Below are 16,314 nucleotides of genomic sequence, written 5' to 3' on the forward strand. Positions count from 1 at the left end.
GGTCAACTTCTGCAGCTCTGGCATGTCGCAATTTTGCTATAGTGGTGGGGCCTTTAGGGTCACTACTTCCTCCTATCCAGCCTTTTTTGTGGCTTTCTTGCATACCCTCTCTGCAAGTTGCGAAATCGGAGGTAGTCCGACTGCTTTTATCCTCCCATGGATTGTTTGCAGTTGATCCCTACCTCCCATCCCGGCCCGCTCCAGTCAGGTACGAAGATGGGACAGGTTCCCCAGCAACCACTCATTTGCCACTGCCAGCTGTCCAGCTCAATAATATTTACTGAGATCCGGGAGCTCAATCCCGCCATGCCACACTGAACTGTACAGGGAATGCAGTGCTATTCTGGGCTGAGAGTCTTACCAGAGCAATTTCCTCAGAGCCCTTGCAATCACCTGGAATTCTCTCTCTGGGACCCGGAGAGGAGTGTAATGGAGGATCTACAAAAACCTGTACAGCGTTGTCATTGTAAACATTGCTGCCCTTCTCATCAAGGGCAAAACTGACCAGAACTTTGTGTCAGCAATAAACCGGTCAGTTATAGGTGTCCCAGGAAGGTTGTGGGAACCTGACGGATCTGAACGCCCAGGTTCTTGAACGAACTGACAGCTACTCTGAATGTACAGTCATTGGGTATTGCCAAAGCTCCCCACCACCCCCCGGTATGGATATAGGATTGATTTGCTCCAGTTGACCTGGAGACCACTATGCGTTCAACATTTACATTTCTGATGGATTGATTCCTACCTCCCACATATTTGTCATCTTTGATATACTCCGATATCCTGCTTGTAGCTCAGAAATCTTTCACAACAGAGGGCTCAGTGCGCCATCGTCACTGACCTTGTATCCCTCGACGGCCTCCGTCCGTCTCGAGTAGGATGTTGGCATCAGTATAAATGGCACGCACCGTCCCCGTTGCCTCAGTTCAGTTCCGTTTTGCCACACAGCTTGCTCGAAGCGGTTTACTCGCCTTGAGTTTCTTTACTACGCACTTCAAAAAACTTGACGTCCACGCCTACCCTTGTACCGATTGCGGCTCCAAGATGTCAATAACAGATCTGCATTGAGTATGTCTTTGGTATTTGGGAACGGGCCACAAAGTCAATGACTGTGGCTCATGTCAATCGATAAAAGTAAAGGCCTTAAAAGAGAGGAAGGGGAAACTCGTCTTGGGTAGGCCTTATGTCAGATCTGCTTCGACCACTCCATCGAAGGTTAAATCTTCCAAAGACAAGCGCTCGAGAGAAGTTTCTCCTCACTGATCAAAGAAACGCAGCTAATATGTGAAGCGTTCTAGGTGAAGGTTTCATCACTCTTTGTCGCCCTCCTCGAGGAAATCCAGATAGGGGTACCATTGTTCTCGATCGACCTCTTCCGATTCCTTGCCTGTAAGCTTCCCTAAAACAATGGCTTCTAAAGTTTGAGGTATTTGCGAAGGCGGCAGGCAACACCTACCCCTTCGGAGAAGTTGAAAAAGACTTCTGATCCATCGCTCTACATCAGGCCGACAGGGTGTTGACAAAACCCACTGTTCGCGCGCCCTAGAGCCCGGAAAATACGACAGAACTAGAGGTGTTAAGTGTATGACACTGGATTTGATCATTTATGTAACCTCCCCGAAAACATAAATTCTCTATTGGAACTTCAATGAATAAAGGAATGTCAGGTGGATCACCTCGAATTTCATACCATCGTCGGTCCGGGGGCATCGTACACGCTGAGAGTGAAGGTCAAGTGGTCTGTTGATGTCACCAGCACACCATTATATCATGAAATCGTTTTACTAGCAATAAACTGTTCTCTATTAATGTATAATAGCCAGTGACACCCGGTGAACATCTCTGCTCCTCAACCTGAGTCTTGTTGCATTTCAAGGCCCCTCTCCTCATTGCCCATCCCTGCCTTCTGCTCTATCCCTGTTCGTGCTCATCCTTGTGGCATCCTACAGCGATGCAAATGTGATCTATGTTTAAATCAAGCACGCCTGTGAAGTGCATTATGTGGGATGAGATTTTCTGTGTTCTAATCGTTAATAATATGATGCAGTCTGCGAAACGCTGTGTAATGCAGAAGAAAGCCTTTTCAAAGTATGAGCTTGCATGGATAGTAGGTTCCCTTCAATAATCTGCGTGACTAGAACGGCATGGGTTCCTGCAGTGTGGGTTGTTGAATAAGAATGACTACAATGGCTGTTAAAAACGCACACTCAAATGCTGTTTATTTCAAAATGCATTAAGCAGAGAATGGAATGTTTTATATTTGGGGTTTTAACCCTATTATAGCCCATGTGGAAGACAAGTGATTCTGTCTCACTTCTATTTTACATGACCATACATTTCTTTGCATAATAAATTCTGGCAAAATGCACGTAGAAGTTTTTTTTACACTGTTTCAAGTGCTGGTGCGTTGCTGGTCTGGACACATAGCTTGTAGGTATTTTGTTTACCCATACATTGACCTCCCATAGTCATGACAATCTCTATGGCCATTCCCATCCACAACCTTACCCTCCCTGCCAAAAGCACATGCTCCTGGGATCTTTTTGAGCTATCTCTGTCGTGCACCAACATCAAACTTTGTGTTGTTCGCGAGTTGCCAGTGTTTTTTCTAGGCACCATTCAAAGAGTGAACAGCATAGTTGTTCATATAGACGAGCTGTTGGTGTAATCAAAATGTCTGAACCAAGTGTTCTTCCAGCCACTACATGTATAAGTAATGTGTGTCCTCACATGTGTTCTTTGCACTGAGGTCCTGTTAAATTCTTATCACAGTTGATGCGTGTTCATATTTGTGTACGTACTTTTGGGTTGGATTGAGCGAATACACCCGCTGAGCACAGAATGCAATTTATAGGTCACGTGTTTGAATCCCATTGAGGTGGAATGAGGATTTCATCCATCTGTGATTGACCAGAATTAGGATAATCACGTTTGAATTTTATTTTTAGTAGCGCAGAGCTGAAACCTATGTTTTTCTTGCAGGCGCAGCTTTGGTTGCTAGCTTGTCTTGCAGCCAAGCAGAGCCCAGAATTAATTACTTGAAGTTGCGGATGCTTCCGTTTTGGTGCATTTTGTTGCATCTCTTCGGATTGTGTGAGTACCGTATGTTGGAGACGAATCAACGATTGTAGGCGTCTGGTTATTTGCCCACCCATTGATGGACCATGTGTGTATTGGGCATTGCGCAGGAACTGCTATTAGATTCCCACCAAAGCCCAAACATTTGGCATTGCCAATGCTTGTTTTTTAAGTCCTGCTCTCTGTCATTTTGTTTTTGGGGCCTCTCTTTGTTCATGGAAACCACGAGGTATGTAAAAAAATGCTATGCCCACATGAACTCATTTTTTAGCTGGTCTAGACCTGTTCCACGCTCTAGGTGGGGTGGTCAGATCCTGTGGGAGGAAACCTGTAGATTTGGTGGGTTTTGGGGCAAAGTTTGACTGGCTGTCATCCAGTTTCCGAGGAGCCCCTTTTTTGTTTTTTGGTGGCTGGTTGGGGGGGCAAAGGGGGGTGTGTGTGTGTGTGTGTGTGTGTGTGCGTGTGTGTACGTGTGTACTTGTACTTGATTCATTTGGATTGTTTTCTACAAACGAATTTTACACAGAGACTGTCCATAGTGGCTAAGCTGTACCTGGTTCTGATTTTGTGGAGATGTTGTAAACTGCACCTGGAAAAGAAGCGCAGTACACCCACCAGGTTGCTTTTGGGTTTTCTCAACTGTATTTGGGGAACCATTCCTCCTAAGTACTTACTCTGGGCTGGTGGGTTGTTCTCGGGCCTTACCCTTGGATGTGCTACAACTGCATTTTCTCATTCGTAAGCATTGGGGCTGAATTCTGCCTGGCTGGTTCTCCTTCTGGGACTGCTTGGTCTCGAAGTTGCTACTGAAGCTCCTCTTGAGGGACTCCTGGTGCCCTGTTGCCACCATCTCCGCATCTGTGGTTTAGAACTGGCACTTGGTTTTCTTTTCTCCTTAAACATGGATTCGTCCCATTTAAACTTTTAACTTGCCTGAAATCCTCCTGAAAGTAACTTTATGGATAGTTGCCTGTCTCTGAAAATGTTTCATGTATCCTCCTTGGGTGCATTAAGTTATTCGTCAAAAAACTGGAATGCTGGCCTGCATCAGTGGTTTTATCTTTATTTTAAAGCCTGAATTGCACTTCTGCTAATTAGAAAGTTTCATTTTTTTGGGGTGTTACTGCATCTATTTTTCTGTAAGCGTAAATATTCTGGGGCTCTTAACCTAAATGTATCCTGGGTTTTGATGGGCCCCAGCTGTATGCTATTGTCAGTTTTCCCACTTCCTCAAGGACACAGATACTCATTTATTTGCAGCCTTTCAGACGCTTGGAGACTACACTTGGGTGGTAGCTGTGCGCCGTTCAAATCAACATAACGTACATTTGCCGGGGCGTCCCTGATCTTATCTCTACATTGTCTCTGCTACCTCCAGGAACACCACAGATGGAACAAATAAAGGGGCTGACCCCAGAGTTTAGCACTTACTGAATATTTTAAGTGTTTTTATTTTACGATCAACTTGGACCTCAGGATGAAAGGCAGGCATTCATAAATAATCTGTTTTGCCAGTCATGAGGTGCCAAGTGGGAAGATTCATGTTAAAAAATAAGCATTGAATATAGACATATGATTTGGGTTTTCTATTGAATCATTCTGTATGTTAACACACAGGGTTTTGTTTGAAAGATGCAGCCTTACATTTTCAGGTGCTGTGATCATGTGCAAACACAGCCTCCTAATACTTCAGCAATGCCATCTAATGGCAGTTAATGTCTCCTGTGCATGGTGAAGTCACCAAATGAAATGTGCTGCCTTATATTTCTAGTTGCTGACATAAAATACAAAGTGCAGCCTCCAATGCATCAGTAATGCCAGTTAATACCTAATGCAAGGTATAGTTACCATATGTAAGGTGCAGCCCTTTCATGTCCAGTAATCCCATCTGAAGCGCAGGCTCAATTATTATATGCACAGTTTTGTAAATCACTCTGTCACCATAAGCGGTCTCCTTACGCTATTGCCAGTGACACTCATGGATCCAGGGGGTGAGAGAATAGGATATATGTATTATAATAAGATGCACAGAGATGGAGCTTCCTTTTCCTTTTGGAGAGTAGGACTTGGAATGTTTCTCTCAAATGCCCCAGTAATTCAATCTAATGATAGTTATTGCAACATACCAGGCTACTTGTAATATTTTCTTTAAAATTCCTATTACAATAAGATTCTAAATATTCCTTGGTCAAGTTCAACTCGTGTCATTAAAAAAAAAAACGATCACAGTTTTTGTCTGTTTTACTGGCCCAAGTAGCTTTGAAATGCAAGACATGGAACAGCTCTGTCACACGTATTCCATGTAGGACTTCATCTAAAGCGCTCTAAAAATGTGTTTTCATCCGATCATGCCTTACTAATGTTACTTCCTTGGTGGGCTTTAAAATGCACCATTTGTCGCTACTTTCAACCAAAGGTCATTGGCCTAGTGCCATCAAAGCGCACCCTGTGGGGGTCTCATTGAAGGTATGGTGATAACACAAATCCTGCCTATTTAGTGCCCATCATATTAAAGGGCTGAGAGTTTATACATCCCAGGATTATTCCCTTGGAGTGATGCCACCTGCACATACCGCTGTATTACAGTATCACCTTGTAATACATCACTTTTTCCCCTCCACCCAAGTGGTTGAGGTAAACCATGTAAAATCTCCTGAGCTGTATTTAAATATGTTTCCCTGTACCGAAGGGAAGGACACCCCTTTACTGCAATAGAGTTTAGTTCTATTAGGATAGTTGTAAGAGAACGAAGAAGCGGGCATCACTGTAATGCAGGTTTGACTATTGTGTGAAATAAAATATTGCACAGTAGCCATATAATGTACAATGCACGTAAACCATTTTCAACCCCAATATGAGGATTTTTAATGGCTACAAAATACTTTTTACAGGTTGGGTGCACAGCTACTGAAATAGGTCTTGTGGGGACCATCGGGATGATAAGCCTGTAATGAGGTGGCACCATTACAATAACACTGGGGATAAACATCAAGAAACATTCACTGAACCTGTAATAAGGCCTATGAAGACATATTTAAATAATGTATTTTCTATTAACAATACTTGCTTAATGTGCTTTGTAAAATAACAATTTTTGTTTTGACTTTGCAAACCTAGTGTCTGTAAACTGAAATGTTAATGTTTTGGGGATATTCAGCTGTTTGGCAATGGCCATCAATCAATACGCACGACCAAACCAAGCAAAACTTTTGTCCCTCTTGAAAATGTTTGTGAGTATACTTGCTCTGGGTCCTGCAGTTACTGTGAGATGCACATTTGTTTTATCCCTAATACTGTGTTCTAAAGGTTAGAATTATTGAGATGGTGTTTGGCACTGGCTACCCCCCTCCTGATTCCTTTTTTCTTGACAAATTACTGTTTTTGTACATACGCTGTGTATTTCTACTTTGTATATTGTCTACCTGAGTACTTATTTGAACTAATAGATATATTTATATGTAACTTAAAAAAGGTGTTTATTTGTCAGTATACTTTTCTGGTGTGATTTGGTTAACTAGTTGTAGCTTGGTGTCACCCTAATTCCCCTGCCTGTAGTTAAATCTGACGTATTTGCTAATTAGGTTTGGTGAGCTGCCCCACCTCTTAGTTAGATGGTGGAACAGCCCTCACCAGAGGTTTGTACAACATTCTCCCTAACAATTGTCATAACTGATAACTTTGCTTACAGGTAAGTAGCCTTTCGAAATGTGTAATTATTATATTTTACCTAAAAATGTTATGCCTCTTTATCTATTTCACTCACTGATCTCAAATACCTCTCCCACCTTGCTGAAGTTTGCATACTGACTTCCTGGAGAAATTAATTGTTTTTTATGTTTCCCTTACATAGGCCGAAGCTCCCAAGGGCGAGGCATCTGATCTCATAGATGTCGGGGTTGATGTTGGTTTTACAGATGATGTAAAGAAGGGCGGTCCAGGAGGAGGCGGCGGCGGTGGTGGTGGCGGTTTCACCATGTTCTCTGGAGCCCCAGCAGGAACAGTGCCTATGCCAATGCCATCAAATCCACCTTTCACGTATCCTGCTCCCCATGGTCCAGTAAGGGATTTTCTTTTCTTCTGGGGCAGGTTACTTAAAAGTTGAAAGAGTGCTGTCTTAATGCATTGATGTAAATGCTGATTCTCCATCATTTTGTGGTCATTGATATGTGTAAATGCTGAATTTCTTTGACTTGCTGCGAGGTGTATTTTTATTAACATTTGTAAAATAATGAAAAGAACATTTAATTAAAATGGGAGCATTATGAAATAAAGCCTATCTGGCCATTTGTGACATCGTTTTCCCCCATTTAGGCACATGTGTACAGTGATTCCCTGCCTAGCTAACTCATAGAAACTATGACCGTAGAGGAACAGTGGCTCTTTCAATCGTATACGTCAGAAAGTAACACTTTTTCGAATGGATTGTGCCCGCCAACGTGTTCCACATCTTTGACATGTCCACAGCTGTGCTGCTAAGGACATTTTTTGTCAGAGGGCATCATGCGTCGATGGTGTCGGGTCGATGTCCCTCATAGGTCTCCGTCGAGGGTGATGTCATTGGATGTTATAAATAGCACACACAGCGCCCGTAGCCTCAGTCCGTTGTTTCCGCAAACATGTTTGCTTCGAGAACTCAGCGTGCTTCGTATTATCTTCTTCGATAATGTCTTTTTCTTCTACCCCGCCTACCCTGCGGTCTGGCTTTAAAAAGTGTCGGGACTGGAAGTCCAAAATGTCCATCACGGACCCGCACTGTATCTGCTTATGGTGTCTGGGATAGAGCCATGACATGGACGACTGCTCGAAGTGCCAGTCGTTGACTGCCAAGGCCTTGCTGGAGCGTAAGGGGAAATTGCAAGTAGGTCGGGTATCCAAACCCTGTAAATCCAAAAAGACTGCTGGTCTGTCCACTGACGACTCGAGAGGTGAGACTCCCCATCGGAGGGAATCCAGGAGATCTCGGTCCCGGAGTGGTTCCCGCCACTCGTCCTCTTCGTCGAGACACTCTCGGAAGCAGCGTCACCGTTCGCCTTCCCCGTCCTCATCGGATGATGGCTCTCCAAGGAAAGTGGCTTGTCCCACAAACTCCTCTACTCTGGAGGAGTGGGAGGCATTCAGGGAGAAAATGCTGGAGATTTTTCAATCTCAGGGCACTCTTCCATTCGCACCATCTGTTGAAGCCGGCAGGGAACGGTCTCGGTCCGACGCTCACACGCCCTCAGGCTTCGGCAGTCGCGCGATAAACATCGGGAACTGCCGAGGTGCCGTTCGGACAAATTTCTGGTAGACCGCCAGAGACGTGCCAGATCCAGGTTGCGTCTTCGTCTCTGACGAAACTGTTGAAGTCTGGGAAGGTGTCAAAGGCGTTGCACCGTCACCACTATATCCATAGAGTGTGGCTGTCGGGGCTTTGCCCTTGGAGCCTTCGGCGCCACTGTCGACGTCCACGCCGATGCCGCTCGTTGCCAGTGGGGCCAAATGAGCGGAATTTGCTGGTGGAGGCCCCTGTGTCTGTGAATCCTCTGAGAAACGCTTTGTCTAAGACTGTGACGCCTGTTCTTGAATGCAGGTCTGCTCCTGTACCTTAGGAGTTCTTTCATTCTCTACAGAATATATATGAGGATAAGGAGAGATCTGATGTTGAACTGGAGCCTTTTGCTATTCCTGGTGAAACACCTGAAGCTCCTGACATTGTCTTTTCCGAGGACTGTCAGTTGGAGGATCTGTGTCAGTCATTACATGATGAAAGTGGCCTTGACACATCTCTTGAGATGGAGTTTGGTAGGCCAGAGTGTGGGGCTCATGCTGAATCCTCCTATAGGAGTTTGATGTCGAGAGGTACGAAGTACCTCGGGTGGTCTAGCCCTCCAGTTGACTTGGATCAGGATGACCTGACTCATATTTTAGATCCGCATCCATCAACTGACCCAGTGTTGCCTTTTCACATTGCGTTACAGAAAAGGGTGGCGGCTACTTGGAACACTCCAGAGTTTCTTCTGGCGGTCAACAAGTTGTTGACAAAGAATACCACCCATCCAGTAGCGACCCCAGCTGCCTATCCACACACCCCACACCGAGTTTGGTGGTTCAGAAGGCCACGGCCACCTCGAGGCAGGCGGCGTACCCTACCATCCCTTCTTATGGGGACCACAAGCGCTTCGATGGATCGTCACGCAAGGTATTTTCAGCTGCGAGTATGGCACTGAAATCGGCCAACGGCAAAATATTTGCACACTCTGTGGAATTGTCTCTCTAGCGGCTGAGCATATTCCCAAAGGGGAAGAAAGGGATGGGTTCCTTGCTATTGTGCAGGATGTCAAGCATGCCATGTGTGAATCCCTTCAGTCTGGGTTGGACACTGCCGATAGTGTCAGCCGGTCCATGGCTACGAACACCATGATACGCAGGTTTGCGTGGTTGCAGAGGTCTGGGTTTGCTCCAGATGTGCAGGCCAGTCTTCTCAACATGCCCTTTGACGGCTCTCATTTGTTTGGCAGCAAGGCTGGCGAGAGCCTTGAGAGGTTGCAGACTTCCAAAGCAGCTGCGAAATCTTTGGGCGAAGCTGTGCGTCAACCTCCGCCTTTTCGTCCTAGGGGACAGCAGTGGAGGGGGTGGTTCCTTTCGTTCCTACTCCTCTTTTGGTAGGACGAGAGGAGCGGCCAGTCAAAGGGGCCACCGTAAAGTTGCTCGTGGTGGATGGGGAAGAGGTGCCAAAGCTGCTCAGGCTGCTGCCTCTTTGCCTTCAGGCACTCAGCCGCTCCAAAACAACTATGAGGTCAGGTCCCATTGTTCGCCGGTTGGGAGCAGACTGTCTCAGCATCTCGACGAGTGGCGAGCTATTACTTCAGATGTATGAGTTCTGGAAACAATAGCCCACGGCTGCTGCCTCCCCTTCTTACGCCGGCCTCACGACAATCCACAAAGGAAGCTCTCTTTGAAGTTTCCAGATCCGCTCCTTGTGCAGGAAATCTTGACCCTGTTGGAGAAAGGCGCTATAGAACAAGTGCCTGTGGTGGAGGGGAACAAGGGCTGGTATTCCCCACATTTTTTGATTCCCAAGAAAGACGGAGGACTGAGACCCATTTTGGACTTGCATTGCTTGAACAATTTCCTCAGGATGGACAAGTTAAAGATGGTCACTCTTTCTCAGGTCCTTCAGGCCCTTCGACTTCAGGATTGGTTGATGTCATTGGACCTACAGGATGCTTATCATGTGCCAATACATCCAAAGCACAGAAAATACCTGAGGGTTGCAGTTGGCAACTCACACTTTCAGTTTCGGGTCCTGCCATTCGGGTTGACCTCGATGGTGGTGGTGGCAGTGTACCTCAGGAGAGGGGGGGATTCACGTCTACCCTACCTGGACGACTGGCTGATCAGAGCGCGTTCTCCAGAACAAGCCTTGCATCATCTCAGCGTCACCTGCCACTCCCTTCACAAGCTGGGCCTCTCCCTCAATTTCAAGAAGTCACAAATGACACCTTCCCAACAGCTCCAGTATAAATCGGGGCTGTATTTGACACGTCCCTGGGGAAGTGCTTGCCACGTTGTGCAGATCGTTGACAAATTTCAACACGCCCAGAGTCTCCCGGCTTTCAAATTCTTAAGTTGCTCGGCCTCATGGCATCCTGCATTTTTCTGGTGCCAGAGGCCAGACTGAGGATGAGATCCCTTCAATGGGCTCTCAGGACGCAGTGTTCGCAATTCTCAGGCAAAATGTCGTATCTCCTTCAGGTTCCATGCACGGTCTTTCAGGATCTTCTGTGGTGGGCCTGAAAAGGGAATCTGATGAAAGGGGAACCTTTTTGGCAACCGTGGCCGGAGATGGCGGTAGTGACGAATGCTTCCCTCACAGGATGGGGAGCGCATGCCAACGAGCTAACCACCAGCGGGCTTTGGTCTCCATCGGAGTCCAAACTCCACATCAGTGTTTTGGAGCTGAGGTCCAACAGGCTAGCCCTGAAGGCTTTTCTGCCGTCTGTGCGAGGGAAGAGTGTCCTGATCATGACAGACAACACAGTGGCCATGCATTACATCAACAAAAAAGGAGGTGTGGGGTCACTCCCGATGTGCAGAGAAGCGATGCAGCTCTGGTTCTGGGCGATAAAGCAAGGAATTTGACTCTCGGCAGTTCATCTGGCCAGAGAGGACAATACGGCGGCGGACGCTCTGAGCATGCAGAGGGAGGTCTCCCACAAGTGGGAATTGCCTCAGGAAGTCCTACAGGAGATCTTCGCCCTTTGGGGAACCCCTCAAGTGGATCTGTTTGCAACCGGTGTCAACCGTGCGAGACATATTGCTCAAGGGAATTTCCTCTGACAGGAGCTTTAGGGGACGCATTTGTCATGGATTTGTCATTCCCACCTCTGTACGCATTTCCTCTGGTCCCCGTCATTCCTCAGGTTCTAAGGAGGTTGAGGAGGTTAGAGTCCTGCATGATCCTAATTACTCCGCATTGGGCCAGGTTAGCGTGGTAACCGGACCTTCTAGAAATTGCCATCTATCCTCCACGCAGTCTTCCCCACAGAGAGGATCTTCTCTCGTAAAAGGGGTGGGTTTGGGTTCTAGATCCAGAGGTCAAGACTCTCAACCTTCACACTTGGTTTCTGAAAGGTTGAGGTATAAGGATTGGGACCTCCCGGGTGACGTGATGGAGGTGTTGCTTTCGGCCAGGTGTCCGGCAACCAAATCTCAGTACCGTTGCCGTGAGTTTTGCGACTGGTGCAGAGGACACGTCTATCCTTTTCAGTGTTCCATTCCGATGGTTCATTCTTTCTTGCTGTCTTTAACCCACAAAGGTCTTCACGTGGGTACCATTAAAGGTTACCTGGCGGCGCTATTTTCAAGCGCTCGTCTGAAGAATGTTCTTATTTTAAGATTTCTTTGATTACCCAGTTTCTAAAAGGGCTCACAAATGTGTCCCCACCGTGCCCTTTTCAGGTGCCGGTGTGGGATCTGAATTTAGTCTTGAAATTCTTGATGGTTGCTCCGTTTGAACCTTTGCACTCTTGTCCTTTGAGACTGTTGACTTTCAAGAAAGTTTTCTTGATTGCAGTTACATATGCTCGCATAGTGAGCGAATTGCAGGTACTTTCATCTAAGCCACCCTTTACTGTGTTCCACAACAATAGGGTTGTACTGTGGCTCCGTCCGTCCTTCCTACCTGAGGTAGTGTCTGAGTTTCATTTGAGCCAGAAGGTGGTACTTCCTGCTTTCTATCCCCCTCCTCATCCTGGTAAGGAAGAGGAGAGGCTCCATAGGTTGGACCCTAGGAGAGCGTTGAGCTTTTATATTTCTACGATGTCCAGGGTCAGAGTGGTCGACCAATTGTTTGTGGGGTAGACTGGACACCGATTGGGCCAGGCTGTTACCAAACAGACCTTATCCAGGTGGATTATCCTCCCCATTGCTGAATGTTATAGATTGGCTGGCATGGACCCTCCTGAGGGTTTGCGAGCTCACTCCACCAGGGGCGTGGCTACATCTACAGCCCTGCAACGGGGAGTACCGGTTAAGAATATTTGTGATGCTGCAACGTGGTCTTCCATCCACACCTTTGTCAAGCATTACTCCCTGGATACTGTCCATCGTCAAGATATGGCCTTCGGTAAAGCAGTGCTTTATTCTGCCATCTAATTGGGTTTATCTAAATTCTTCCCCCTCCTCCTATCACTGATACTGCTTTGGGAGTCTGTCAAAGATGTGGAATACGTTGGAGGACACAATCCATTCGAGGAACAAGTTGCTTATACCAACTGGTAAAGTTCTTTCGACTGGATGTTCCTTCAACGTATTCCACATTGTTCTCCCAGCCTGCACCTCTGAAGAATTTCCTATGCTATTGCAGATTGTGTTCCCACAAGGCTATGTGCAGTCAAGCAGGCATTGTGTGCGAGTAGGTCACACGTTGTGGAGGGAAAAAACATGAACTGAGGCTACGGGTGCCATGTGTGCTATTTATAACATCCGATGACGTCACCCTCGACGGAGGCCTACGAGGGACATTGACCCGATGCCATCGACGCAGGATTCCCTCTGCCAAAAAATTTCCGAGGCAGCACAGCTGTCGACATTACATATCAAAGATGTGGAATACGTTGGAGGAACATCCAGTCCAAAGAACGTTACCAGTTGGTAAGTAACTTGTTCTTTTAAGACTGAAGCGTTCTGAAGAGTTAGAGCCATTTCTTCCAACCCTTTGAGGAAATGTCTGAGAACCATACTCTCTGCTTCTTTGAAGCTTTTTTGATATTAAAATCCTTTTTTGTGAGAAATTTTACTTTGTGTCTTTTACTGTTAGCTGTACAGTAAAAGCATCTGTGACAGGACCTTTTGTTTGCTGAGCCACCTGTGGGGAAAGAAATCTAAAAAATATGACTGCCTTGTGCATGGCTTGAACAGTCACACTTCCCAGGAGCGTCACATTTGCCTGAAAATGGCTTCTCGTATGCTGAAGTACAGAGATGGTATAAGGCTTAGCGCACAGCAAGAGTGAGCCAGAGCTACGGCGGAGTGGGAAGAGAGGTATTTCCCCTTTAGAACACCTACATTGAGCAGCTCCAGGTATGGAAGCACTGCAAAGCCCTCTTGACACCCACTAGGGTCCCTTAGCGGCTTCCAGACATCATCACAACCAGTGTGGGCACTGTTTAATGTTAAGGGGCAAGTCTTCTAAATGTACGGCACTCTCATGCTTACTATCACGGCTGTGACAAATCAACTTCCGGGGCACCAGTTGTCCAGGGATGAATATCCGTTTCTAACAATCAATCAGCCCCACAGCTCTAGTACACCAGAAGGGATACAAACAGATTGCAAACGCAAGTCAATTATTAACCTCCTTGTCCAATTTTGTAACGTGGACGGAATGGCAGGCTTATCTCCGCAAGGTCGTGGATCGTTGGTTAGTTGCATCGCAGGGAAAATGCAATTATTACCCAATGATAAAATGGACTGTCCGGTCAAGGTTGTATAAATATATCATCATTCTAAATTAGGAGGGAAACCCCAAATGTCCACTCTTACCGCACCCAGGAGAGTGTCCACTACACCCTGTCAGTCGGGGTACAGAAAGGTCCATATACATAAGAGACAGGGTCAATTCAACAGACAACAGTTCTTCTCATCCCATGTAACTTATCAAAAATACATTTTATTAAATAATTCATAAAGCATGTTAAAAAAATCAACATTTAAAAGGCATTTTACAAAAACGTCAGGGAAAAAGACGACGGACAAAACAATGGCACACAAGGACCTATTACATCAATAATGATCACACATTTCTGTATCCCAAAATCGATCAGAATTGGATACCCCTGTATGAACTCGATACATCAACTAGGAGTTCATTGTATGTTTACAATATGCTATAACAAAGAACCCCCCAAGTCTAAAAACTAGTCTTGGGAAGATGCCTCAACATGTTTCAGTTCTCATCGATAGGTTTGGAACTTTCATCAGGAGGATTTTCAATTAGGTCACTTCCAAAAGCCATCCAGAATCTCATATTCCTGTCCCAGAGTACACGTGACTGTTTGTTGTGCAGCCAGCATGGGAAACTGTGTGCGGTTTAGTTCTCCCATCATTCAATTTCCTAATAAAATATCAAAAAAAGCCCAGGCGAGCGCACACCGGCCATGCGTATGGTCGAATTCCTCACAAGCGTCTACTACGACTGCCATTCCAAAGACACATGCACCACCTTTGACGACACCATTGATGTCAACCCACTCACTGACGATTGCCTTAACATCGGGTTCCACAACATTGTCTTCCTCGACATCGAAAACCTACTTCTTTGACATCACAACACTGCTTTTCGATGTTGAAACATTAGGCATCAGTGTCTAGACAAGTTATAAAAGCTGCATAAGATGTTGCGACAATGTCTTAACATTTATATTCACGGTCTAGCAGTGAGGCGTTCATCTTAGGTATGCCTGACTGACCTAAATGTGGATTTGACACCCTCTTAGGATCATCTGCTTGCCTCTCTAGCTGATGTGGAGACATCTCAAATGAATATGGAAACATATTAAATGCTCCTATCCGTCAGCCTAGATGTGAAAATGAAGAACCTTTGTCCCTCCTACTGAAAGAAATATTTCCAGCACACAGGCCACTCATCTCAACTGCACCATTCTACCTCCCAACATTTGCAATCCTGCTGAGACCTCAGTACCATCAGTGGTTCCGCAGTAAAGAGGTGGTTCCCGGCAAACTGCTGCAACCCCAGGTAAACCTACATGGCCCCGTAAACCAGGAATCATTGGGACATTCTCCAACTCATAGCACTCCGGTCGAAGGGGCGGATTACAATTAATTTGTTTGCATGAGAAAGTCTAACAAAAGGCAATTGGGTGTTCCAACTTGTACAGAATAGTTATGTCATTTGAAGATAATTTGCAAAAGTATGCATTCAAGAAAGGCCTGAAAAACAGAAGGTGGGAAAAGGGTGTTTAGTCTCACTTTACGTCCAAGTAAAGAAAAAACAAACAGATCAGGTGAGACCCATTCTAGACTTCAGGGTTATAAGCAAGTTAATCGGGAAACAGAAACCGAAAATGCTCCCTATAGATGAGATCTAACAGCATTGAAAGCAAGCGTCCCCAAACAGCACGATCCTCCCCGCAATGAGAGACAATGAAGGACTCTCCCAAAATGGGAATAAGGCCAAGACAGAGTGCGGGTGAGCGTAAATGGGAGTTTATCAATCAGAATTGGGCATGCAAAGAACTCTGCAAACTCCGAAAGCGCTCTGTCTGACAATAGCAAAGACAGGCGTATATATTTACAAAAAACGTCATCAAAACCTACATACTATAGGGGGCACAAGTTCATTGGGATTGGGTGGCGACGGCTAACTATAGGTGCTGCTGCGGCGTGGTTGGTCTTGGCTGAAGGACGTCATTGGTCACCCTCGTGGGTTGGGCTGGGCCTGGCAGGTCGGCTTGAGTTCATCCGGGCGGTGTTGGTGTGCCAATGCTGCCTGTGGCAGAGATGAATGCCTTTTCTGACTTACTTGCCCTCGGCCATGCACACCGCAGTCATTCAGTCATTTACAGTGCTATTCTCTTTAGTAAATCTTCCAATAGGTTATTTTTATAGGTTAATGCAACACAGGAGGAATGCACCTTGTGAGGGGTCTGGAGGTAATATATCGAGGCCTGGTTACTCGTGATCTGTTGACCGGGACCATAGGTCGAGGGGCTAAGCTTCGGGGACTGGGGCGGG

The 16,314-nt window shown here is 46.1% G+C and overlaps 1 protein-coding gene across 5 annotated transcripts in view; it reads left to right on the forward strand.

Annotated features, from left to right (window-relative positions):
• Positions 1 to 16,314, forward strand: part of IST1 (IST1 factor associated with ESCRT-III) — a 615,340-nt gene that overhangs the window by 514,052 nt on the left and 84,974 nt on the right. For all 5 annotated transcript variants that reach the window (XM_069635496.1, XM_069635499.1, XM_069635500.1 and 2 more), the window contains exon 7: positions 6,929 to 7,135. In XM_069635496.1, coding sequence (XP_069491597.1) covers positions 6,929 to 7,135 — 207 coding nt within the window. The remainder of the gene's footprint in view (positions 1 to 6,928; positions 7,136 to 16,314) is intronic.

This window comes from Ambystoma mexicanum, chromosome 1q (assembly GCF_040938575.1).
Source record: "Ambystoma mexicanum isolate Mex_15411 chromosome 1q, UKY_AmexF1_1, whole genome shotgun sequence".
Lineage (NCBI taxonomy): Eukaryota > Metazoa > Chordata > Amphibia > Caudata > Ambystomatidae > Ambystoma > Ambystoma mexicanum.